Raw genomic sequence first — 26,039 nt, forward strand, 5'->3', positions numbered from 1 at the left:
CCTCCTCGGGTGGAAAAAAAATCAGGCTGTGAGGGGAGATTTAGTTCTATATTAGTCTATTCCTTTCTTGGAAATCTGCACTTTTGCCAGAACATCCATCAGCATTATGCAGACTGACAAAATTTGGTCGTAGTATTTCAGATAGTTGGTGTATCCTTTTGCTGGAAAGAAACAGCTGGATATTTTATTTTCTGTCATAATGTGACCAATCCACCTCTGTTGTTGTCATTTTAATTGCTGTGGCTGTTTTTTTAAGTCCTCTACAGAAGGTCTTTGTAGTGACAAGCGAACAGTTTACGCTTCATAAGCAAACATAAAGAATGCTGCTGCTAATTGGAGAGGGAGTAATGCAGTTATGATTCCATCAACATTTAAGTTACATTGTTAAAGGACACGTTTTGGTTGTGTCTATGTTGCCACATAAAATTTTACTCAGGGTGAATTTGGTGGGGAAGATTTTATAACAGAAAAGACTAATTCTAGGATTAGGGGGAAGGGAGGAAGGGATAGAAGTTAAATTTCTCTAAACCACATATACGGTATTAAAGATCAGCATTTTATTATTCTTTTTGTTTATTATAACTCTTACTTAATTGCTGGCTTGTGGAGTAGCTTGTCTATGAAAATTGAAAGACTGTCACAGCCTCAAAAAAGCTCACTTTACCCTGCCCTGAAGAACTGTAGCCACAGTGTTTCATGTTGAAGAGGACTCTTCAAAAGTCACCAGTTTCCCAAAAGGAGGAGGTTGTAATTCAGTAATTTAGTCTTTTTTTTTTTTTTCTCCCCTAGATATTTCACATGTTGTATCTGTAGACTTCCCAGCTCCTAAATGTCTAAAGGACCTTGTTTTAAACCTTCCTTTTTTTGTAAATTACATTTCCATGGAATACTTGGCTGTGGATTAATAGTTTTACAGTTATGTGCCCAACGTTGTTTCCTTTAAATGTTGATTTATTTTTTTCCTACTTACATCTCTTTTCCCAGGTGACAAAATGTTTGGAGCCTCATCTTGACTAGTCTTGGGAGGGCCAAAGGTGCTTCCTTTTCCAGTTCACTGGCTAGCTTGTTGGGTTTTAGAATATACAATTTTTTAGCATCTAAACAGGGAAATCACAGCTATTTGCATGAAAAGAATCGTAGAGATGACAGGGCTTCCCCCCCAGAACACTCTGTGTGTAATTGCTGAAGACATTCCAAGCCACTCTAATGAAGTGTACTGTCTGCCAGTCATTATGCTCTTCTTGGAAGACCATCTGTTGCACTTCAAATATGTAAAGGTCTGCTATCATTTATTGCACCAAACAAATCCGTTTCTTTGTCTGACATGCTGTAACTCATGAATGTGGACTAAAGGTAGTTTCAGTTGCAAAGGGCAGGATATTCTCTTTTGTTGCACTATAAATGAAAGGTACTCAGTCGTCTCAAATTTCAGAAGACAAACATACTGATTAAACCAATTTCAATGCCTTTGAAAAATTTCAATTTATTTGGCAACAAATTGTTAACAACAACAACAAAAAAAATCTGAAATATATTTTCTCTTAACTCAGCCAGAAGCATATTGTAAGATTTTTGCTTCTGGTGAATGAACCTTTCCATTGTAGTGGTATACAGATATGATATATACTGACATTTTAATTAAAATTATCTTATTGTAATGGAATTCTTTAATTAGCTTATTTTTATCTTGAACTAGTAATTCAAGGAAACTTTCAGTGGTAAAAAGTAGAGTCAGCAGCTAGAAATGGTAGAACCTTTCTTCTGATAAGCACGCGTCCTTTACAAGGATGTAACACTTGGTTGTATGGTCTTTATTTATACGAGTTAACTAGAATCCTTTCCATGAGTAAAAGGTGCAAGATCAGGCATTAAACGATGATTTGTTTTGTTTTTCCTGCTGTAGATTTAAAGAGCATGTACAGTCATTCATCTCAGATCGGAGAAAATATGCATTGTATTTTCACAGCAGAGAAGTTCTGTTCAGGGATTTCCAACTAGAGAAATACATAACAATTTCTGTCTGATTAGGGAGTGGTCCTATCTTTTTCTCTTTCCCTTCTCCTTACTGCATAGCAGCTAATGTTCTGGTCAGAAGTAATAATACGTTAGATCTTGAATGTCAGTAGCCCCAGAGATTCTGACAAGACTATTCATGTGCATTCATACGTCTTAACCAAAGCTGACACTAAAGAGAGCAAGAATTCTCATATTCCTCTTTTTATTGCTGTGCATTAAACTCAAATCTTCTCTTAGAGACCTCTGCTAAAAATGACATACTCACCATTGGAAAAAAGCATTCTTGTAAAATCTAAACAAAGCAGCCGCACATCAATATGGCACAGAGCAGAGTCTCCTGTGAAAACTCTCGGTGCAAATCAAAATTATGTTTTACACCACAATCATGGACACCTTACAAATGCTGTAAGATAAATACTAATGGGAAATAAACAGTCCCCCTAATCTTGTCTCCTATGGGGGCTTTGCTATTGTCATTTTTAATTAAAAAGTAAGTGGTCTTCTAATTTCTTGAAACTATATGGTGTGTCTTTATAGGAATACTTGGATTCCCGTAACTTGAGCTAGTTCTTTTCCGAGAAACACACAGTGTGTAAATATTCTGCTATACCTTTTATTCTGGACATATTTGTATACATACTTGTATTAAGGTGTTGAGTACACGTTTGGGTAACTTTGCAGTGATCTGATCATATTGTTAAAGCCAGATAGACATTTCTTTACAGCAATGATATCTTTAATCTTCATTTTAAAATTGTTTGGTAGTAGTGACTAATGCAGACTAGGTGGCTCTGGGCATCTAGCCATTTTTAGGTAGTTTAATTTGTTAAAAATGATCTTTCTTCCCACCCAAATCCCCTTGAAACCATTTGGAGAAGAGAACTGTTGAACAGTTGCCAATAATAAGTCCTGCTGAGACCTCTGTATCCTCCTGATAGAACTGTTGGTGCCAACTGGAGACTAACTGGCATGAGGTTGAACTCTATACTACTCGATATATTTGCTTCACATGGGCCAATTACAATAATTACCACCTCCATAGCTGAAATTTAAGCATTCAGTCTGTACTTCATACCTCAAGGTTGTTGGCAATATGTTCAATTTTATAACCTCAATTTTCTTTGAACTGATTAAGTAGAAAATAAATACTTAGAAAAATTAGAAGAGTCTGAATGGAAATCACATGCTAAATAATGTCATTGGTTTTCATGTTGCTGCTGTTCTTAAGCTGCATTTCTTTACTTCTACAAGGTAGCATCTTCTTTTAAATTCATCTACAGAGATTCACTAGGAGATGCAGTAGTCCATTGACTTTTTATATTCAACAGTGGAGTATCTTCTAATGGGAGTGAAAAAGCAATATAAAGTCCTACTTTTTGTTTTGATGCTTTTCAAAGTATCATTATTCCTGTCAAAATAAATACTTTTGACTAAAGGGGACAATCATCTATCCCTTACTACTTTTGGCTAGATGTTTCAATGTGACTGTGAGAGCGTAAGGATATAAAACCAGGACGAGTGACTAGCATTAACTCCCCAGCTCATAACAATTCCATTGGTTTAAATCTGATGCAACAGGGATCATCTCACCCCCGCCCCCGCTACCATTGTCTTTCCAAAAGACTAGTTAATTTTTAAACTGGATCAGTAGCATTTTTTTTAAACTGGTAAAGTTTATATTACACAAAGATTAACCGAAGATTGAGCACAAACTTACTTGACTGTGTCTTTCCTAATATGAATGCACTGCACAGCATATATACTAAAATTTATATTAAAATTTCTTCATGCGGTTTCCCTCTAGGGAGAGGAAGAGGGAAGGAAAAGGCTACATGTGACAGATGCTAATTATGCAGCTTAATGCACTTCTGGAAGTTGCAGAGATGACAACGATGTAAGAACCTATCTGAAAAATAGAAAGCATATTTTCAATAGCAATTTTTCCACTTTTTATTTTGATCTGCCTCCTCCCCATTTTCTAAGGAGGCTTTATTTCCCAAAGAGCACCTACAGTATGCAAAGGGCAGGCGGTGTCTCAGGTCTGAAATTTGCCAGACATGGGTATGAGTGTTACCCTGTGCCCTTACTGTTATTTAGTGCTGTACATGTAACTGGGAAAGCTGGTGCCTTGTTGGTTCTGTAATTCAGATACGCAACAGGAAGGGAATGGCTCTTAAAAAAATCTCTAGTTGATGTGTTAGTTTTCTTTCCTCTTTTGTCAATATTTTATTAATTCTTGTCAATATTTTATTAATTCTTTATCCTGTATTTGACTGGAAAAATTTTGTTCTGTGCTTGACTGTGCTGGTACAGTCTAATAGGCAAGTACTAATGAACCAGATCTCAAAATGCATTTTACAAATAAGTAAACTGAGACACAGAAGCTGGGTTCCTCAGAACTGTGAAGTGAATCAGTGCCAAAACCGGCGTTAGACACTAGATTAATCCTCTCATCCAGACGTTGAGCTGTGCTGTTTCAGGCAAAAGAAATGAATTCTCAGTTAGTGAGAATTTGGTGTCATCCTGAAATCAGTGGGGAAATGCAAGAGTACATTTGCTGTGCACCAAGCCCACACTGAGTCATCGCCTGGGATTTCCATTCCCTCTACCAAATCCCAGTTTTACCAAAGGATGCTTTTTCCTCTTAGAGAGAAAGCTGTGTCAGTTCTTGTGTACTGATGCCGAATGCTGCTTTCTTTTATTGCCTTCAAAGCACTGGATTTCTCCTTCGGGAGGTATGACTTCATAATGTCTCTCTGCGCAGTGAGGTAATCGCTCTAACGACTGACGCGGCGCCCTGAAACTTTGGAGGGCCTTCGCGTGCCCCTCGGCACCCCCGGCAGCGCGGAGGAGCGGGTTCTGAGCGCCGCCGCCGCCGCGTGAAGCCTCCTCGCACCGCGGTCCTCGTCTGCAGTCACCGCGGAGAAAACCATCTGTTCCCCTTGGAAAGGGGTTTGGTTCCACACGCCCTCCCCCCGCATCCCGGCTCCGTCCCCAGCTGCCGTGTTTCGATGAGCAGTGAGGGAATGAATCTCCTGCGTTAAAAATACTCCGGTTCTATTTAGATAAAAAGAAGAATCTTGCTTGCCTACACTGACATACAAAAATAGTCTTAGTGTGAGTAAATCTTCAAAGTTTCTCTTGGTGAAAATATCTAGCCTCGCTTTTTTTTTAACTTACCATATAAATTTATTTATAGAGTGTCCTTCTTTCCTCCTACTCTATCAAGACATTTGCAGAAGGTTGCCGCTTGTCTTGTTCATGAGTCCTGAAATAATTTGCAGGGCCTTTGAAACATCATCATGTTGCATAGTTGTGATGCAATGTGCTGCTGTTGCATGAACGTATCATATTTTAATGTGAATGTCATGTTAGCGGAGACATTCGTCTTTTGCTTCAAGCACTTTTACGCTGGTTTGTATTTTCACTTTAACTTTGCAGTCAAAAAATTCTGTATATAGTAATTTAAAATTTTACGTTCTACGTGCAAAGCATTGCATAGAAAATATGTAATATGAGAGGATTAACAAGATGCATATACTTTCTAAATATCTCTTAAAAATAGCTTTCACTGTAGCATCTTAATTCTGAATAATCTCAAAGTCCTTCTGCAAAGCTGTGCATATAGTAACAGAGAAACCACCTACTTCATCCTCACAAACTGCACAATATGTATCTGTGTGTGCATGAAAAAAATTGAATTTTGGAGAACAGTTCTGCTCCAGCAGATCTGATGTCTGTGGGACTGGTGAAAGCGTTAAATATTAATGCAAGCTTTCCGAATACTTGAGTATCTTTTTAAAAAAGCTCTGAGATCCTTAGTATGGAATTTGCTCCGCGGAGCAAAGCACCAGCACAGTATTGAGCACAGCTCTCGGGAAACCTCTGCCAAGAGGTGAAATTTGTGGAAGAGGAGCCAGGGCCAGTGTTTTCTCTGCCGGACTTTGGCCCCGGGCTGACCAGCAGTGGTGGATGCATGAGAAACGCCTCCGGGATGAGGCCCACGTGCGGAGGAGAGCCACGACGGCCCCCGCCGCGGGGGCGGGGGGGTTCGGCGGCATTAGTGGGGCGACAGACAACGAGCTCGGGGCCCAGCGGCGGGGCCCAGCAGCCGCGGGCCTGCTGGCGAGGCGGGACTCGAACACGCGGTCCCTCTGCGCCCAAACGTGCAGCGCAGCCCGCTGCGCCACGGCCCGGCGCGGCCGCTAGATGGCGGCCTCCCAACGAGGAAGGCGGGCGGCTCGCGAGCGCCCAGCACGCGCCTGGCGGCCGCGCGGCGCCGCTGCACCCGGCCTTCCCCCAGCAGCAGCGGCGGCCATCGCTGTGCGGGCCCACGTGACGGCGCGCCGGCCAATGAGAGCGCGGCAGGGGGGCCCCAACTCTCGTCCCTGTGGCCGCCATTAAAGAAAAAGGGGCTCGGAATTAAACGGGAGAAGAATCCTCCCTCCCCCTCCCCGCTCCGGCCGCGACGCGACATGGGGGAGACTCGCTGAGGGGGAGCTGGCTGACCAGGATGCCGCGGCCGGGCAGCCGCCGACAGAGGCACCGCTGAGGGGAAGCGAGGAGGAGACCCGCCGGCGGGGGCTTCGGGGCACCGACTCCGCCAGCGGCGGCGGCGGCGGCCGCGTCCCTCTGTCTCGGCGCACGGCGGCGGCGGGGCCGGGAATTGTGGGGCTCCGACCCCTTCCCCCGCGGCTCTTCCGGCTGAGGAGAGCCCGGGGCTCAGCCGCCGCCTCCCCGCCCTCCCGAGGAGACCTCGGGGAGGGGGCCCTCCGCCCACTGCCCCCGTGGGGACGCCGCAGCGGGGCGACGCGGAGCATTCCCGTGGCAACCGTCGGTTCACCGGCCCTCCGGGAAACGAGACGCCTCACCTGAGGAGAGCGGGGGCCCCCGCCCCGCCAGAGGGATTTCGGGGCTCGCTCCCCTCCCCTCGCAGAAGAGACCGCTCCGTTTGAAGACTATAATTTTATATTTTTCTTCCCCCCCCCCCCCCCCCCCCGTCCTCCTCCTCCTCCTCCTCCTCCCGTTGTTTTTTTTTTTTTCTTTATTTTTTTAAGAGACCAGCCTCTCAGCTGGGCTGGTCCCTGCCCGCCTCGCTTCCCCCCCCGCCCCCTTCTCGAGGGGGTCTTGCGGGGTTTGGCGCGGTGGAGGGGGCCCTCCCTGCCCCGGATCCCCCCCCTTCCTCCGGCTCTCGGCGGTAACTTGGCGGGGTCCGGGCTCCCCTGAAGAGACCCGCCCAGCCGTGTGGACTTTGTGGGGCTCCCTCGGCCTCGGAGGACAGCTGGGGGGGGGGGGGGGGACGAGCCTCCCTGAAGACACTCTGCGATTTACCCCTTCCTCCTCCCCCGAAAAGACTGGGGATCGGCCTCTGGGAGACTCCTCCATCCTTCCCCGAAGAGACTTCGAGGGTCACCCACAATTTCCTCCTTCCACCCTTCTCCCCCTCCCTCCTTTCCCCACGGAAGGATTTTTACCCAACGGAGGATATTTTGGTTTTGCCCTCTCTGCGAAGAGTATTTCGCTTTGGGGAGGGGGGTTTCCACAGGGGAATTTAATCCCCCGCTGGGCTGCTAAGGAGACTTTTGCGGCCTTTCTCAAGGAATACCTTCCCCCCTCCCCTGCCCCCACAGATGTTTTTTTGGGGTACACCCCAGGAAATTTTTCTTGTCCTGCCTTTACGAATTCTTCAGACTCGCTTTTCTTCTGGCCCCTAAAGTTTGGTTTTATGATTTTAAATTTTAATTTATTTGGAATATTTTTGGAGCAGGAGAGAAGAATCTGACCCCCCCCCCCCACCACCCTGTTGCCCTCGGACTCCGAAGAGACGAGCCTGGATTTTTCTCTCTCCCACAGCCAATCCTTCCCAGTCATTCCACAATTTGCCCCTTTCTCATCTGATGACTAAAGAAACAGGAGGAAGAGGAGGGAGGTTTCTGGATTAATTGCCCCCACTGGATTATTTATTTTTTTTCCTACTTCTCTTGCTTGGCATCCGAGAAGAGAGGAAGGAGGGATGTCAACTGATTTTTACCCCTAGCCCCCCTGGATTAATTACCCCATTTTTATTCTCTTGTTGGATCAATTACCCCTTCACCTTACCTCCTCTCCCTCCCCTCCTTATGCGAATGAGAAGACAAGAGGAACAGGGAGGATTTTGATCTTAATCTCCCGTCGTTGGATTACTTACCACCTCCCTCTTTCTGTTCTCCCCTTCCACGGTGGCTTTACCCCCCCGTTTGATATCCAGAAGAAGAGAAAACGTTCCGAGTTTCTCTTATTTTTTTTTTTTAAATTTTTTTTTTAATATATTTTTTTACCCCCCTCTCGGATACCACTCTCCTCCTGGGTTATTTATCCTGCCACTATTTCGCGTGCGTGTGTGTCTGTATGTAAATCCCTTATTTAATTGTATTATTATTTGTGCGTGTGCATAGTCCCCCCTCCCCCCTTTCCCTCTCGGTGTCTGTCTCTCTCTCTCTCTGTCTGTCTCTTTCTTTCTTGTCGGAGGCTGTGGGATAATGGCGTGTGGGTTGTGGCTGTGAGGATGAGTTCCTGCTTCGTGCCGAACGGGGCCAGCCTGGAGGATTGCCATTCCAACCTCTTCTGCCTGGTAAGTGTCGGCCACCGGCACACACACGCACGACAGACATAGAGTGAAAGAGAGAGGAGGTTTGGGGGAGGGGAGGAAGGGGTAGTGGAAGCAAAGCAGCCATTTTTAGCATAGCTTCTGTTGGATGAGTCCTCAGAGTAGGCCCTGCCTGGAGCCAGCCAACTCTCCCATGCCCCTCTGGTTCCCCCTCCATCGCTGTCTGTCTCGCCTTGCCCCTCCCTCCGCTTTCTTCCTGGGTAGTATCCTCGCTGCAACTCGCCTTTTCCTTTGCTTTCCTTGCCTGCAACTTTTCCTCCTTTCTCCGTATCTTCCTATCTCTGCTTCTGAACGTGATTATTTCTCGCAGGAGGTAAGGAGATCTGCTGCTCCTTCTTCTTTCAGCCCCACATCTCGGGGAACTTTCTCTCTTCTCTCCCCGCTAGTGACATCCCAGGCAAATCAGAGCCAAAACCTCCCTTCTTCCTTGCTTTTAAAGTGATCTCTTTTGCTGCTTGTTTTTATTCGGGAGGTCTGCTTTTGGTGATGCACTCTCTGTGAAGCAGTGGTATCTTATTTGTGCACCATTTTGTCTTGTTTTAACCCGAGTATGAAATCGTTCAAATTGTTGATTTTGGTAACTCCCAAAGTAAATTTGATGTAACTGGACTGTGATGCAATTTTTGGTGGCTCTGCTGAGCTGTTTCATCGGCTTTTTAATGCAAATTAGCTAATCTTAGCTGACTGACTGGTATTTATTATTCTAGAGATTGTTATAAGTAAAAACCTGTGCCAAGCTGTGGTACTAATATTTTTTGGATGGAGGGCGGTCTGGACAGCCTGAACATGTCTGTAGCCTGCATCAGGCCTGCAGCTCCATTTTAGTAGTGCATTTTAAAATCTTAAAGTCTTTCCAAAGTATCAACTGTTGCAGACTACCTTTCGTCTAAATTGCTTCCCCTCCAGAAGGTAGGAAGGCTGCCATGTTAGGTTTAAATGTTGCAGTAATCTTCTGTGTGTTGTCATTTTGGGGGGAAAAAAAAAAAAAGTGACTTCTTAGCAAATGCCAGCATACCTTGTTGTGCCTTCTCAGAGAGAACCCGGGGCAGTGCCTCCCCTATGAGCCTTAAGGTGACTGTCCTCATGTGAAAAAACTTAGTGCTAAAACTTGGTATGGTATTGCATTGTAGATAACCCAGGAATTGTCTTATTTCCCATTACATATAGCAGGAACTCTTTACTGTATGAAGTCAAACGAATTTTTGCCTAGAAGGGGATTTAGTGGATCATAACCAATGTGGATGCAAGTGAGATGTATAATTTAATGATAGAAAGAGGATTTAAATTGTTAGAATGTGGTGTGAGAAATGAAAAGTGTGATAGCTCTGGGTAAAATAAGCGTACTTGAGAGGTTTCCTGTGTGAGATAGCGAATATTTTACAATGGAGAAACTTGTGAAATTTTCCAAAGTAGTGTATTACTGGAAGAATGTCCGCTCGAGTTAGATTTACTGTATTACCTATTTCCTTAGAGTAATCTTGGATTGAAAAGGTAGTGTATGCATAAGTAAGCAAAAAGAAAGACGTTCTTTGCTGAGGCAAGTGTTTAGTAGATTGGACAGTTGCAGTCTGCAAATAATTACATTATTCACTCGTCTTTCACTTTATTTTAAATCAAATCTGACTTCTCTCTCTGTAATCTTAAAGCTGCAGTGAAAATGAGCTTTTGCTTTACTGCAGTTACTAAAGGAGATTATAAAATAGGGTGCCTGGTTGTTTCCAGTTTATCTTCCAAGGTACACAAAACTTGCAAGTATGGTTTCTGCTAAATTCTGTTGGATTAATCCTTCCTCTCTTCCTTCCACCCGCCTCTTGCTGTGCCATCATCTTGTTACAGCAGGATGTTTCTGTTGGGGATGTACCTGCCCCAGTGTCTGACAGTTGTTCTTTTCTTTCCCTTAGGCTGATCTAACTGGAATTAAATGGAAGCGATATGTATGGCAGGGTCCAACATCTGCCCCAATTCTCTTTCCGGTCACGGAAGAGGACCCTATTTTGAGCAGTTTCAGTCGCTGTCTGAAGGCGGATGTACTCAGTGTTTGGCGCCGAGACCAGAGACCTGGACGCAGGGAGCTATGGATATTTTGGTGGGGTGATGACCCCAACTTTGCTGACCTTATTCATCATGATCTCTCAGGTAGGAGGAAATGAATACCTTCTCTTGGTCAATAAAAGGATGCTGTTACTCAGCACTGTCTTCTGCCAGCCCTCAGAAAATCTGTACTAGATGGTCTGGTGTCAATAGATAAGATAAATTCGTTGCTACAATCTACACCAAATTATTACGGCAGCGCAGTGATCAAACAGCTGCTGTCTGTGTTTAGGTGGTCTTGGACTGCTACATTTTCAAGAAACAAGTTTTTGCTCCCCACTTGTTTCTTTTGAAAAAAACCAAGCCTATGAATTTTGGCAGCTTCTTCACAAGAAAGCTGTGCCCAAAGCTGTGCCTGTGATTCAGAAGTGATGTCTTAAACATGTTTTGATAAGATCCCTTTTGTTGGGCAATTAGAACTTTAAAATTCAAATAGTAAACCCCATTTTATTATGTAATAAGGATTGTAGAGGTCTCGGCAACTCTTGAACCGTACGGAGTTGTTTTGATTGGAAGTCAAATTATTGGTGAGAAGCCCTCAAAAGAAGTCATCTGGAACTAGCTTGCTGTTTTTGTGTAATAATCTCTAAACCCTGTATTCTTACGATTTCTCTCTCCCCCTTTCCCAGTGCTCTGAACCTGCACCTGCTTTCAAGCCTAGGCTTTTGAAAGACTGAGGATATTTGTATTTCTCTGTAATGTTGTACTTATAATTTGGCACCTTGTTTTGGAGATGTTTACTTGTTGATCTCAATTCCCAAAGTAGATGGCTTTCCAGTTGCTTATCAGTAAGGTGATGATGTTAGGTTTTTAAATTATCTCTGTAAGTCTAGTGGTGAGACTATACTAATTCTAGGAGGGGAAAAAAAAAAGTCACATCACTCCAATTTCCTTTCAAATAATACACAGTATTCAAATTACTGAAGTGTAAAATGAGACCATGGCTTGGTGACCTGGTAACCAGAAATTGTTAATGCTGTCTGTGTTTGTGGATAAGCTGAAGAACAAATGGGAGTTTGAAGTGCCGCTGAGGAAGTTGACTTGAAAGAATTTAATAATGTGTGGAATTTTCATACAAAAATAATATGATCTGAAAAACAATTGACACATCAAAATGATATTTATTTCTTTGAATAATTGACTTCAAAGATTGGGATGTTGCTTGTATTCCTGTCTGTCCTGGAACTAGAAACTTTGCGTCTTAAATGGCACTTACATTCTAGGTTGCTCGATATTTTGGTGCATTTAAGGCTTCCTTATTTTGCCCTATGAATAACCTCAGTCTTGACCTGCAGGGAACATCCTTTGTATGACTGAGATGTAACTTAGACTAAATGCTGGTTTTGGTCTGGGCCTGCACTGAACAAAGACCAACACTTGTGCGAAAGTATCTATGTAAATTTTACGTGCTGTTGGCTGGTGGGATTAAATTGAGACAAATGGGTTACATTATTTTTTGAATGGAAGATCAAATAAAAGTTAAGCCATTTGGAGAATCATTTCTGCACTACCTGGCCACCAAAATAATTTCAGCAACTTTCTTTGCATTCTCTGTTGAATATATCTACTAGTGATTTAGTATAGAGGCACCTTTTGAAAATAGTGGTGGTTTGTAGCTGATCAGCGTGCATTTATGCTTTTATGGAATTATGCTTTTGCGCAGGTAGATAAGCACGTATCATCCTAGGTACTTATCAACTCTTAACCTCTCTTAGGGTCTAAGGGAAAGATAGTAGAGGATTAGAGTCTCCCAGCCATGTGTTTGCAATTGTTTTGGGTATTTTCTTTGTTCAGGTCACCTGTGGATGTCTGTGCTTCAGTAGAGCTGTTCCATACGTCTTGCTGTTAGATATTTTTTTACAGATATGCTTATCAGTCACGAGTCTGTTACCTGTGTCTGTGTGTAGATGTATCTGACATCTTGTTTTTTGTAGGCATGTTTTTGTCTCCTTTTAATTAAAAAGAAGACATTATGATCTCTTAGAGTGTGTTAGTCTGCTTGGCTCTTCTGACCAGAAGTTGATAAAGGTACTAATCAGCTAGATTGTGAAGGAGATCGCTGAGGAGTGCCTGCACCTGCACTTTTTCTCTTTCCTGTTACACAAAATCTTAATGTGAACCTCATACAAGAAAGAATTATGGCTGAACCCAAACAATGTTATCTGACCTTTGTCGTAGTCCTAATGGATTTTTTTCATTGGTGGACAATTTCTCCTAGTAATTCACATTGCCCTGGTCTCCAAATGATTGCTTGTTACATTTTCAATGGGAAAGATAAATTACCTCCTAGCAGAGGCTTGTTACCTGCAAAATTGATTGGAAATTGTTTGCTGCTGAAGGTTAAGGTGCTGCCTCATTTAGAACTTCTCTGCTTGGTAGGTGAAGAATTGCCCTAAAGGATGGGGTGAGGGAGGCAGAGAGGGGCTGAGTGCTGTCCATTGCTGCTAGCCTGTCCCTTACTGCCTGTGGGGTGGTGGGCCTTGAAAGAGCTGTAGGTAAAAATATGCCAGAGCAATGTTAATAACTTGTGATTCTGGCTTCCTTTGATATGAAACTATGCCTGTTAAGGAGAGGTTGGTATTTTGACGGTTTTTGACTTTTTTTGGTGATTTGTAGTTTCAGCGAACAATGGACATGCAGTGTCTGGAACACATCTTGGTTATCAACCCTCTGGGATTTGAAATATGGCAGCTGTCAAGAATCCTTTTGTCCCCTTCCCAAGATCACTTCAAAAGGGAACATACAGTTTTGCGGGTGTACATCTATGCATATCAGATTAAAAAAATAAATCATATCTCTCTTCAGCCTGTACATTCTAGTTCATCTTTGCCCTGGAGATATGTTTGAATGCCCGCTACTGGCTGTGTCTGAATCCCTGTATCGGGCCTTGGATAACTGTGTTGTTGATGGTCAGGGATTGCTGTTGCCTGGGGGTGTGTCAAAAGGAGACTTGTTCAGAGATGCTGATTGATCAGTAATATTGACTTCACTAAAGCTTTTTTTTTCCTTCCCTAGGAAGCTACTTAATGTATGTAATGCCAAAAAACCCCTTAAGTCTATTTCTACCCCAACATAGCTAGAGGCAGACAGAAGTTAGTGAAATGTTATTTTATCCTCTGACAACCTCAAAGGTTATGTTTTTGTTGTGATGGTGAGACTTCATTATAGTAATTCCTGCAGTTCAAACCTTAAAGTAGGATATCTCTTCAGATTTCGGAAGGCAATGGTCTCTTACTGGTCTGGTTAGCAGTTACTTTACCAGATAGGTTTGTTCTTGTTTTAAAGTGGTTGCCTTTACACTTGGATTTTTTTATTATTTTTTAAATTGGCCGTAGATGGTTTCAAACCTGAGAACAATTGGGTATGAATTATGTACAAGACGTAGTCCCAAGGAAATGGTTACAATTTGATTAATGCTTGGATAGGGAAATGCCTTTATATGCCTTTGACCTTCAAATTGTATCTTTGCAATGGTGAGCTGTGAGATGCATCTTTTTCATTCTGGTGTCTATCGTTAATTTACCTTAAAAATTAAAGAATTTTCCTTGTACCTGTCATATATCAAGTTAATCAGGTTTTGTTTATCGAGCAGTCTTTCTCATGCTTCTGTGAGGGATAAATGTATAAAAATAATGCTAGTCTGAACTCCTTGCTGGGCTTGTAGGATGGCTTGAAAGAATAAGGAGAAAGGTCTGTATACTGATGCTTGTGTGTTGATCTACTATGGTAAAAGCAGCAAAGGCTTCTCTGTGTTGTGTAGTTCTCGATACGTGTGCATTATAGATCAAATCTTTGTCTCCAAACAAATCTGTGAATTGGTTGGTTTGTGCTGATGTCAGCACTGTCTCATTACTTTTAATACAATGGAAACCAGAATATGAGCCAGTTATCACACCAAGGGTTCTGCAAAAAAGCCTGCCAGTTGCAAGTAGTTGGCAAAGTGAGCTTTGAAAATAGTTCAGCTTGTGGCTTGCATTTTTTTAATAACATTTGCTTCCTAAGACCATTTAGCTCCTACAAAAAAAAGGGATGCTTTCTTAAAAATTTTGCACCTAATGTCAGTACAGTGAGCCTAAGTAACTTGTCTGTGGTGGGTCCATGTGTTCCTGTGTATGTAATAAGGCAACGTTACAAATGTGCCTTGCTGCGTGGTGCGTTGATGCTTTAGCATTTCTTCAGTCCTCCATGTTAGAGATGTGTCCATTTAACCAAAACTGCTGATAAGCATTATGCAAAAATTACTGAAGCAGTCTTTGTAAAACTTCTGTGACTTGGTGTGAGTACCAGCCCAAAAGTGGTGTTTAACTTTTTTCCTTTTTTCTTTTCTCCTGACCAAAATGCATGTGTGATCTGTGGAGTACTTTGTCACAGTAAATGAGGATTTTGCATCCTGTTATGTTGGTTATATGTACAATGTCACATGCATAATATACCTGTATAAATAAAAGCAATGACTCCATGGGCACTGAGGGTAAGATTTAACAATATAAGTAAAATATACCTGCATATGGAATTACTGAAAGTCGGTGTGGAGGAGGAGACTGGAACGTTAAGGTAGAGTTTCTCAGCTTTGCTTTTCTTGTGGCCATGCAGACCAGACCAGCCAAACTCGCATCCAACAAATAGTGAGGGAAAGCTGTTATTATTCTTATAAACAGGCATAGCTACACACTTACAGAAAGGTCATACCTTTAAATTTTTACTTTTTCTAAAAATATTCTTATGGTAGATGACTAGCGCTACAAAAACTAACTTGTACTGGTGCTGAATATTTTGAGTATGGTATTTTGGACAGTAGCTCATGTTTTGGCTTCCTTCTCAGTTGAAGAAATTTTCCAGCTAGCTTGGATATCTGGAGTCTTATATCTAGACTCTTATCGGTGAATGTAGATAACAGATACTGTACTAAAACCAACTTCAGTTGTCTTGTATTCTGAAGCTGGTATTTTTGAATTGTATTCAGTCCCTTTCTTCAAGCAAAATCTGTTGCTTCCCACTTATTTCATAAGGGATATAGGCCCTCAAAATTATTTTTCAGTAGGTTAACTGGGCAATTCTTGCTTTGAGCAATTTTATTCAAAGTATTTGAATTTTAAAATCTGTTTTCTAAATAGAAAACTTTACTTGAAGTGTTTCTGTCGTATTATTACAATATTGTATACAGCAGCAATTTCTCACTGCTTTGCTTATTATACCTCCCTTGTAATCCGAAGCTTATATAGGAAGTTTGGTTGTATAAATCAGTTTTGCATCAGTCTATTTCTGTCACTGGCATGCTGTCAAATGGTGACAGAAAGGAAGCCTGTGAAGGTAAGTAATACTTCTAAAAGATGCATCTCAGTCATGATGTTAAGGAATGGATTTTTCCTCTGTGTAATTGAAGTAATTGGGGGGTGGGGGGGAGGAATTGTAGTCCAAAGTGGAGGCTTGACTATGGTTTGTTTCTTTGCATAGTTTATTTTAGAGGTTCATTGAGCATTAAGAAGATATTTTTAATGGTATGGTAAACATATTCAGCCTTCTCAAGAATTGATTACTGGTGATTTGCTGCCCTGGCCAGCTACATGCTAAAAGGAGGAAGGGGGGAGAATCCATGTTCTTTAGAAGTCTTCTTGAAAATGTAATTTTTAATACTGTATCTGTTGGAATATAGATTAAGAAATTCAAAATTGATTAAGAAATTAAAAATTGGTTTTCTTGCAAAAAACATGCATTAAGCAAAGATCTGTTTATTTGTTAGCAATCCTTGAATAATCTGGCTAAAGATCTATGGGTAACAAATGTGGTTTAAAACATCTGACTTGAATTAAATGAAAAGGTTTAAAGATACTGCTTTATCGGAATTCACTAAAAATTGCAAGGCTTTTGTATTCTGAGCATGCTTCCAAAGTCCTGCCTCACAGCATGCTTGTCCAAGAGCACCAGAAGGGCACAATCAGTAAAAACGAACTTTACTGTTTCAGGTGAACTGTATGAAGAATGTGAAATAGAACATAAAAGTACTGAAAGCAAATCGCCTCCTACAACTGTTTCTTCAAAAATGGATGGTGGTAGTATCAAGGAGATGTTGACTGAGAAAGTTTGTTATTTGTGTAGTGTAAAAATTGCCTTTTCCTGGCCATTGTTACCATTTATTCTTCACTTCCTGATAACTTTTAGCTTCCTTTAAGGAAAACTCTCTGCCTAATACGTGGTGTAAAGAGAGAGGGAACTAAATTCATTATAGCAGGATGATATGTGTATAACTTGTTTAATGGATTGACATAAGAGTATGTCTCAGGGGAGTTGAGTGGTTTGGACAGCTAAAGAGAACTAATCAAAAATAAAATATTTGTAACCTTCAGGTTGCCAGAGCACTTTTGTGGATAACACTCATCTGAAGTGAATTTGTGGCTTAACACCTTCTTAAAATGAGTCAGCAACTTATTTTGGTTTGTTATCACTATCAGATTGAACATTTGAAGTTACTGTGTTTAAGAAAGATTCGAAGACAAAAGTACCTCTCCCTTTCTCTCTCTTTTAGAAAATGGTTTACTTTGTACAGTTTCTATTAAGTAGGAGGATTTTTCTCATGTTGAGAAACAACAATTTGAATGAAGAAGAAAAATAGTTGGGAGATGTGAGCAGATGTCATATTTCTCTCCTTCCATCCGCCACTCTAAAAAAAGGGGGAGGGGGGGATGACTAAATAGGCTTCAAAAAGACACAGAACACTTACTGATATTTTTTTGCATGAATTTGAATAATGTTCTGAAATGAGGGTATCTTTAACTGTCATCTTATTTAACCTTCCCTTTCTATAGCAAGATGCACTTCAGTTTGAACAGGTGGTCTTATTTTGGGTACCAGACGTTCTTCCTGATCAGTAGGCATGCTTGCAGCACGCCGTCTTTTTAAATATTAGAGTTTTAATTGTTATTTCTATCTAATGCCTTACACTTTCCCCACATAATATGCTCGTTGAAGAGCTCTCTGTTTCAGCAACTAAACTAAGACAGCTAGGAGAGCTCTTAGGAATTACAATCTTGTGGCAAGTTCTTGCATGTAAACTTTTGTTCGTAACTTGGTTGTCAGCACAACTATTAATGTTAAATGAAATACCTAGTGCTTTGGAGTGTCTTCAGAAAATTGAAACCTCTCCTTTGTGTCCATAGTATGACCATCCAAATACAAGCTTTGAATTACGCCTCAGTATCTTTGCAATTTCAGCATCTTTCTTCTTATTGATACACTAGTACGTCAAAACAAAATTAGGCATAAAGGCTGGAAATAGCTCTTTCTATTTCCTCTTATAATGGGTAATTGATGCAGGGGATGTTCTTAGAATGATTTTTTAAAATTACGAGAGCCATATAGAAACCAGCTATTTAACCTTTGAAATGGTGTGGAGTTTATTGTGCAGTTAAAGTCCAATATCATTAAGCTTTGTAGTTAATGTTTGCTCTATTGAGCTGCTTGTTTGCCACCAGTTGAGCAGCATGTGCTGAACAGCCAAGCTGCCTGTGGGATAGGGCTGCTCCTTTGTGTGTGTCTACAAATCTCTGAGCTGGGGAAAAATGTGTCCTCTTGGCACAAACATTTTATACCCTTTGACTTTGGACCTTTGTTGCTTTTTTGTTACAAGCTTCTTGTTGTTTCTTTAGTGAGTTACTATGTTATCTTTTAGCTTTATGGTTTTTAAAAACAAGTTTTGGCTGAACTTCAAAACTGGAATAGGGTGATGAGGTAGGAAATTCGTCGTGAGGTCTCTTATTTAGGAAATGCGGTTCCTTGTTGTTTTTCCTTGTCTTTACCAGAAAATTATTTCATGTAATGATTCATCTGTAATGGTGTACACCTCTTCATTTTTAAATTATGGGGCAGGTCTGTTTACTCTTCTGTCCTGCAGAGAAGGATCCTGGGAGTAATTTTCTTTAACTCACAATCCTGATCTTGAGTGGAAATATACTTTCATTTGTGTGGAATCTGGCACTATACAAATACGACCACCACCTTCTGGTTGTGGTAGTATCTTGAAATTCCTTTCTCTGTCATCTTTGTCTTGCAGATTGTTTATTACAATGGGGTTTTTTGTTTATTTTCCTAAATAAAACTCTTAAGTGTCTGGTTTTCTACATGCTCTCTAATTTAAGGATATTGAGACTTTAGTTAATACTGTTGCAACCTTTTAAGCTTGTAAGTGGCTTCCAGATAAAGGTGAAGGGGCTTATTTCAAAGGGGGATTTAAAATGCAAGGACTTGACTGTACTACTGAGGTTTTCTGACCATCGAGCAAACCAGTGGAAAGCTATTTGAACCAAAATCCTCTGTGAAGGAGAGGGGAACGGACAGGTCACTATTGTAAGACCTGTTGTATGGAACTAAACCTGCACGCAAACCTCGCTTCTTGGAGAGGTGCAAAAGAAGGTGTGGGATGTGAGCAACCTGCTCTAACTTTGAAATCTGAGTGGGGGTTGGAGCAGATGACCTCCACAGGTCCCTTTCAACCTAAATTATTCCATGACTATCCAGAGACTGAAGTAAAAATATGTCTCCTTATCTATGTCAGACAGTCTTCTAGTCTCTGCTGCTACCTGGAGTATAAAAGCAATGGCATTGTAACTATGCTAGGTTAGTCCAAGGAGACCAGTAGCAGATCCTTAGGGATATATGTAAAATGCCATATACAAGGAATTGTAGGCATAAAGATAAGTCCTGATTGCCAGTAATTTAAGGACAAGATCTTGACTTTTCTTATATTATCTTGCATATTAGTGTTGCTGGGAATGAGTGATACCACATACATACTGAGAGATGCTACAGGAACTTTCAAATGTCCCTCGTTTCACTTGTGTAACGTAATTGTAACGCCATTGTAATTCTTTGGACCAGTGCATATACTTCTAGGGCCCGTAAACTATGTTCAAACACTGATTATGAGCCAGAGTGGTGAAGAGATTACAGCTTCTTGTAATGAATCTTGCTTTCTGATTTGGCAAATCAACTTGGCTTGTGAAAGTTGGATTCCATGACTGTGTTTGATTTGTGGGGCCCATAAGATTTCAGTGTTTCACTTCAGAATCCTATCAGTATGAACCGGGCTTTGTCTTTCTGTCTTGCTGTTTTTCTCTTCTGTTCTATGCATAGATCAGAAAGCAGGACTTGCCTGCTTAAATAACTTTATTTTTTATTTTGAATTAAAAAGAGAAATAGCAGTTGTGAGAGTCTTCTGGGGAGAATCAGGTTGCTTTCACCAGTTCTCTGAATTTGAGTGTTTTGGTTTGGTGGTTTTTTTTTTTTTTTTTCCCCCCTTCTCTAGCAAATTGTTGAACATTGAGTCAGCTGATCCTTGTGCCCAGCTTTCCTCAGTCAGTGGTAGCTAAAGACAGTACGATATATTAAAAGTTTGGCTTTGGGCAATTTATTTTTAAGTGTAATTGTCAACTAACTCTTCAGGATAAGTAGTTCAGACTACCCAAAACATGAGTTACCTTGCAGACGGATCAGTATACAGTGATCTTGCAGGCTGAAATATGTAATGTACTGGTGCTAGTTGTTTCCTTTTGTGTACAAATAGCTGTTGAATCTTTTTTTTTTCTTGCGGGAGACCAGATATTTTTATAGCTGATCACTTTTAGCATTTATACTATTATAAAGTGAGTAGAGTTATTATCTGAATGTTACAGGGTTTTTTTTGCTTGCATGTTACGCTGTGAATGTCTTAAAAGCTTGTGGGAGAGAAAAGGATATTGTGACATGCACATGAAATAATAGGATGGAATTCAATGCTAACTTATTTTTTTCCCTTTGCCTTATAGAAGAGGAAGATGGTGTTTGGGAGAATGGACTTTCTTATGAATGTCGCACTCTACTTTTCAAAGCCGTTCACAACCTGTTGGAGAGGTGTTTAATGAATCGGAATTTTGTACGCATTGGGAAATGGTTTGTGAAGCCTTATGAGAAAGATGAAAAACCTATAAACAAAAGGTAGGATGTTTTATTTTGCTTTATTAAAGAAGTTATAGGGTTTATTTAAGCTTTGCGTTAGAAGAAACATTTAATTAAGAGCACTCTGTTTATAGTTTGCTTGGGAACCTGGATTTCTGATCTTTCTTGGTTTTCTGCCTTCTTGGAGTTCTTCAAAACTTCCTTATGATGAAAGGAAGTAATACTAAAGGTAGTAGGCAGTCTCTTCTGTACTGGTACACGTATACAGACCATGGATAATAGGGATGCTGGAAAAGAAGCTAGAGTCTTCTAGAAAGGAAGAAAAGGATAACTGTGTGAAGAGATACCTGCTCTCTGGACTTGCCGGTATAGTGACTGGGACTAATTCTGATTGTAAATACTAAGACTTATTCTTCGAGCAAGCAGGATCTAGAGAGCTGTTTACAGGCACCGCATGAGGTTTGAATAAATTGCATCTTATGGGAGATGTTGAGACGAGAGTTTGAAATGTCAGCTCCTGGTCAAAAAGAAGGTTGTCTGGGAACACTGGTGTGAAAGGAATAAATGTGGCCTCTACATTGAGGGGGAGGATGACAAGAGGAGAATTTTTGAACTAAATTGGAAGGACTTCTTCTCATGGTTCTAACATGGTTTGACACGGTCTATGTTGCCTAGCAATAAATAATGAAATGAATAAAAACTAGGTTAGCTGGAACAAGTTTAATCGCTGTTCTCAAATCAGCTTTTAAAATCCAAAGTAATTTAAAGCTTAGACGATGTTTTTTATGTGTGTGTGGGTTTTTTTGGTGTGTGTATGTGTTAAATCTTGCATGCAGGAAATTTTGAGATCAGTGGCTTTGCTTTTTGGGTGTGGAGTTGGCCATTGTTGACATCTTCTGCAATGCATTTAAACTTGAAAGAAAATTAGAGCTGTTCTGGAGCAGAAGAAGCAGAAGCACATGTTTGTGTGTGTTTCTATTAGTAGTTGCGAACTGCTGCTTTTAATTTATGTATAAATTTGTCCTTTAGTTCTAGGCATCTCTTTCTCCACCCTGGACAGGGCAAATTTTTCCTCTCTGGGGTGTCCTTGTCCATCCATTTCTTCTGTGTGTTATTGCTATAAATCGATAGTAAAGAGTTTACTTTTAACTATTTAGGCCAATATTGTCTTGGCACAGTCTGGACTTTCCTCATTTGAGGAACTGGTTTTCCAAATTGCCATTTGAAACTAGCATTAGTTATGGCATGGCATCTCTTACAGTAATTCTATAAAGCGCTCTGCAGCAGCTGGAAAAGCTGATGAAAGCTTTTAAAATAAAATAGTGGTGTTTGTTTAATTTGGAGACTCTGATTCTTTTTATAAGAAGGTCAGAGGGTCAGCATGCCTGATGAAAATAACTGAAGGAATTGTGTGCTTACCCACACAACAATTTCATCATAAATAGTCCAGAACTACTGGAAAAATGTGCAGAAAGATTAGACTGATCTGTGTAAGACAGTTTCACTGTAAAGAAATCTCGGTGTTTCCTACCAGATAGCTCAATACCACATGATATTCTGAGTAGTGGCTTTCATGAAGTGAAGTGAGGGGAATGGTTAACAGATGTGCGTACTCATGGCATATTTATTTCGTCCCTTCTAGGAATATCTAGAATTTGGATAATCTATACTCTCTGGAAGGTTAGGCTGTTCAGAGGTATCAGTTCAGGCCTCTGTTCCCAGCAACTTCCTGTGGGAGAAACCAAAATGATTGAAATAGGTGCTTCATGATACCACCTCTGTAGCTAGAAAGTGTGTCACTCTGTGATTGAGGGGGAAACGTCAAGTGGAATGGTTTGAGTGGATTTTGGTCTCTTGTATAAACTGGAATACTCTTCTAGTCAAAAGGGACGTTTCTCCCTAATCAAATGTTAGGGTGACACTGCAGCAAACTCCATGTAAAAGGACTTGCAGCTAGTTAGCTAGAAAATGGCCTGAATGTTGCACCTGGGGTGCTGATAGGTTTCTTACCTAGGTCTAGAACTAACAAAACCTAAACCGTAATACAACTTCTGTGTATTTCTCTTTCCTTAGGATTCATTTAATCAGCAGGGCCTATACTAGGTTTATCTTGTTTTGTAGATGTGGCTGACTTAATTAAAAACTAAAACAAATCACCAACAGCCCCTCCCCAAAGCTGTTTTTCTGTTCATGATTATGGATGCGCATATCTTAATCAGAAGAGTTTTGAAGCTATATTTTTTGTCTTTTGGGCATTTCCACCATCTTTCAAGTAATAGGAATAGTAATATTCATAATGCTAATCTCAAAAGGATGTTATATTAGTTTCTTGATGTAGGAAGAATAGAGTCTTTTTCAGAAGACTTTCTGTTTCTTCCTCTGTTAAAATACATATATGTATATATATCTCCCCAAAAGGTAGTGCTTCTCCTATGTAGAAGTGGCTACAGATGAATGTGCCAGGTATTGCCTCTGTCATGGGGAATAAAGCTTTTCTGTTCAGGAAGGTTTTAATTGCTTCTCTATATTGCTTGTGTTGATTAAATGTATACTTCATTCTTAAAGAAGAAAAAAGTTACCCATGGTGACGTGTGGTCTATTTTTATTCACCCTTTTCTTAGAAAGCATTGAATATTGGGAGAAGTACAGGAAGAAACTGTGTGTACCCCAAAATAGGAAGGCTTTGCCCCACAGTCTGGTATCCCTGCATGTTGGCTTCATTTTAGACCTTGTTACTGTTACCTGTAGTGCTAACTTCCATCCCATATTATGTATGCTTTGCTTTTTCTGGGACTGTTCTTTGCATTAACATTCAAAAACCCTGAAACAGAATTCATGTGTCCATATAATTTAAAGGCACTTACTGTGCTGGGGATATGAAGTCTGCTACCGGTCTGCTTCAGATCATAGTTTATACTACCCTGCACTTTGGGGCTTGGCTGGCTGCTCTATAGACTTGTTCTCTCTGTGTTATAACTACAGACTTCGATAAGGTTGGTTGTTTTTGCTGCCAATCTTTAGTTTCAAAGACTTTGATTAGAGACTGAGCAGTCAGTGCTCTTGGTGGTGGAGGTAACTTCTTAACGTGTGCTTTCTGGAGCTAGGTTGAGCGATGTGCAGGACCTTGGTCCCACTTTTTCCCTTTCTTTCTCTTTGAAGGATGTGCGAATAGAGCTATTTCTTTCATTTGAAGCTGATCCCATCTGGATTTTTCTGAGTTCTCTTTGAAAGCATGTGGTTCCAGAATGTGCGATTTTTCTGTTTTCTGGTCTCCCAACAATAGAAGTCGGTCGTGTTGCACTTTTTGTATGTATGTGGTAATAAAACAGTCGTAAGGCTGTGATTTCTAATAGGTGTTTGGCTGTGACAACAGATCCTCAAGCAGCCATGGCTTCCTGTTGCTCTGTTATTTTTTCCTCCTTGTATAAGGTTATATTAAGAAAAAGTCCATTTCATCGTTGTGTTCCATACATTTTAATTTTAGAAGGGCCATCCTTAACGTTCATAAACTCGTGCCACAGTAGCATGTGAATAGATGACCAAGAAAGTAAGATTTAGATAAAGTGTTTGCTGTTTAATTATGTTTAATGATGTGACTCCTAAAACAAACTAACTTATTAAACTAACCTCATATTATTGTTTAATGTCTCTTAAAATTTTTGCTGTGGAAAAAGTAAAAACCTCAGATGTTTGCATTATGCAGTCACATGCTGCATGTTGACAAGGCTGCAAGGTAATAACCATGACCTGCTCTTCCCTTCCTCCCCCTACCTCTCCCCAGTCTAAAACCAGCATTGGGAAAAGCGAGACAGTCATGTATTTGGTGAAATTTGATATGTTAGAACAAGTCACGATTACCATGCCTGAGGAAGCTGTCTGAGGTTTTCAAGTATGCTAGTTCCACTTCTGTTTATAGATAGGGCAGGAATGGAGTAACTAACTCCCTGAACTGTGCCTGGTGGGTTTTTTGTTGCTTGCTTGTAAGTAGGTGATTTTCAGTTTTCAGGAATGGGTGATGGGGGTCAGCAGGAGAACAATAGTAGAATAAAAGACTAAAGAGAAGGTTTTGCTAATGGTCTTAGTTGTAACCAAACAGGAAAAAAAAAATCATTGCCTTGGTATTTGTCACGACCTTTTTCAATCACTTAAAGCAAGGTAGATTACAGAAGCTCAATAATGTGGTTTAAATGACTGCATATTAAATTACAAAGTTTGACAAATAAGAATGTCTTTCTCTTTTCTCCTTTTCAACCTCTTGTGTTGTTATTGCCATGTTCAGAAACATGGTTGTGTACTCTTTATTCAAAAATCCACTCTATAAATGTATGAGACAGAGATTGTGATCTGCTGCATCCAATTGTCTGTAACTTTTCTGGTTAGACTGCTCAAATAACAGCCTTTGGATGAACTTTTCTTCTTGCCAACTGGATGCTAAAATAGTAGCATGTACCTGGAAAAAATATGAGTAGGAAACTTTGTCAGATTAAGGTTATTTTAGATACAATTCCTTAATGGAGATTAAATCTGACACTCCTAATGAAATGAAAATATTAAGTGCTTACATGGAGGGTATCTCCAGAAGTTTTAGTGGTAAGTACAACTTGCTGAACTTTAACACAATTGAAATAGCAATAAGCAAATAACTGAGTAATCCTGTTTTTTTGTGGGAGGATCTAATAGACAACTGAAAATCTAGAATACTAAAAGCTACTATATTACTTGTATGGTTGCTTTTTTTTCCTCTCCCCCTTGTAAATAGGAAATAATACAACCAATTGCAGTGGGTGGCAAACCAGAACTTGCGTCTGCTGAGTTCACTTGGAAGACAAAACACAAAAAACCACCAGAGAAAACCACCACACACCCAAGGCAAATTAAAAAAAAAAAAAACAAAAAAAAAACCCAAACCCAAAAAACAACAAACCAAAAAAACCCAAACCCAAAACACCAAAAAACCAAAAACCCACTTGGAAAATCATAAGTGATAAGCTTATCATAGTTTACAAAATGAAACTTGCTGTACAGGTTTCACAGGTAATGCTGTTTTAACGTCAGTGTGGGTACAGGTTTTCATAATGCCAGCCCACTGTTCATTTATTTTTTTCATGGAAATACTGTTTTAGCTACCTGATGTAAATAGTAAGTGTAAGACTTTATGGGAAATGACTGCTGAAAAATATTCTACCTGTAAATTTGGTTTTGTTGTAAGCCTTTGGACATGCAGTTACCTTGTTTTGAAGGTGTGCTTATCATAGTTCTGAATATATATATTTTTTTTTTATTTTTTTCTTTCTCTCTATCTCATCTTGCTGTGAGGAAGCGGTAAAACTAGCCACAATGGATGTGATTCCTGAGTTCG

The 26,039-nt window shown here is 40.5% G+C and overlaps 1 protein-coding gene and 1 long non-coding RNA gene across 3 annotated transcripts in view; both read left to right on the forward strand.

Moving 5' to 3' along the window:
* Positions 1-5,259, forward strand: part of LOC141932188 (uncharacterized) — a 30,771-nt gene extending 25,512 nt beyond the window's left edge. The window contains exon 5 of one of the 2 annotated variants that reach the window (XR_012625753.1): positions 4,781-5,259. This is a non-coding gene — a long non-coding RNA (uncharacterized LOC141932188). Of the gene's footprint in view, positions 1-984; positions 3,337-4,780 lie in introns of those variants that run through there. The other variant, XR_012625754.1, reaches the window with a different exon arrangement.
* A 1,787-nt stretch (positions 5,260-7,046) lies between these two features.
* The window catches only part of MED13 (mediator complex subunit 13), a 59,498-nt gene continuing 40,505 nt past the window's right edge, over positions 7,047-26,039 (forward strand). Inside the window, exons 1-3 of the mRNA XM_074845831.1 lie at positions 7,047-8,626; positions 10,564-10,798; positions 20,551-20,719. Coding sequence (XP_074701932.1) covers positions 8,561-8,626; positions 10,564-10,798; positions 20,551-20,719 — 470 coding nt within the window. The 5' untranslated portion in view covers positions 7,047-8,560. The remainder of the gene's footprint in view (positions 8,627-10,563; positions 10,799-20,550; positions 20,720-26,039) is intronic.

The sequence above is a fragment of the Strix aluco genome, chromosome 19, assembly GCF_031877795.1.
Source record: "Strix aluco isolate bStrAlu1 chromosome 19, bStrAlu1.hap1, whole genome shotgun sequence".
Classification (NCBI taxonomy): domain Eukaryota; kingdom Metazoa; phylum Chordata; class Aves; order Strigiformes; family Strigidae; genus Strix; species Strix aluco.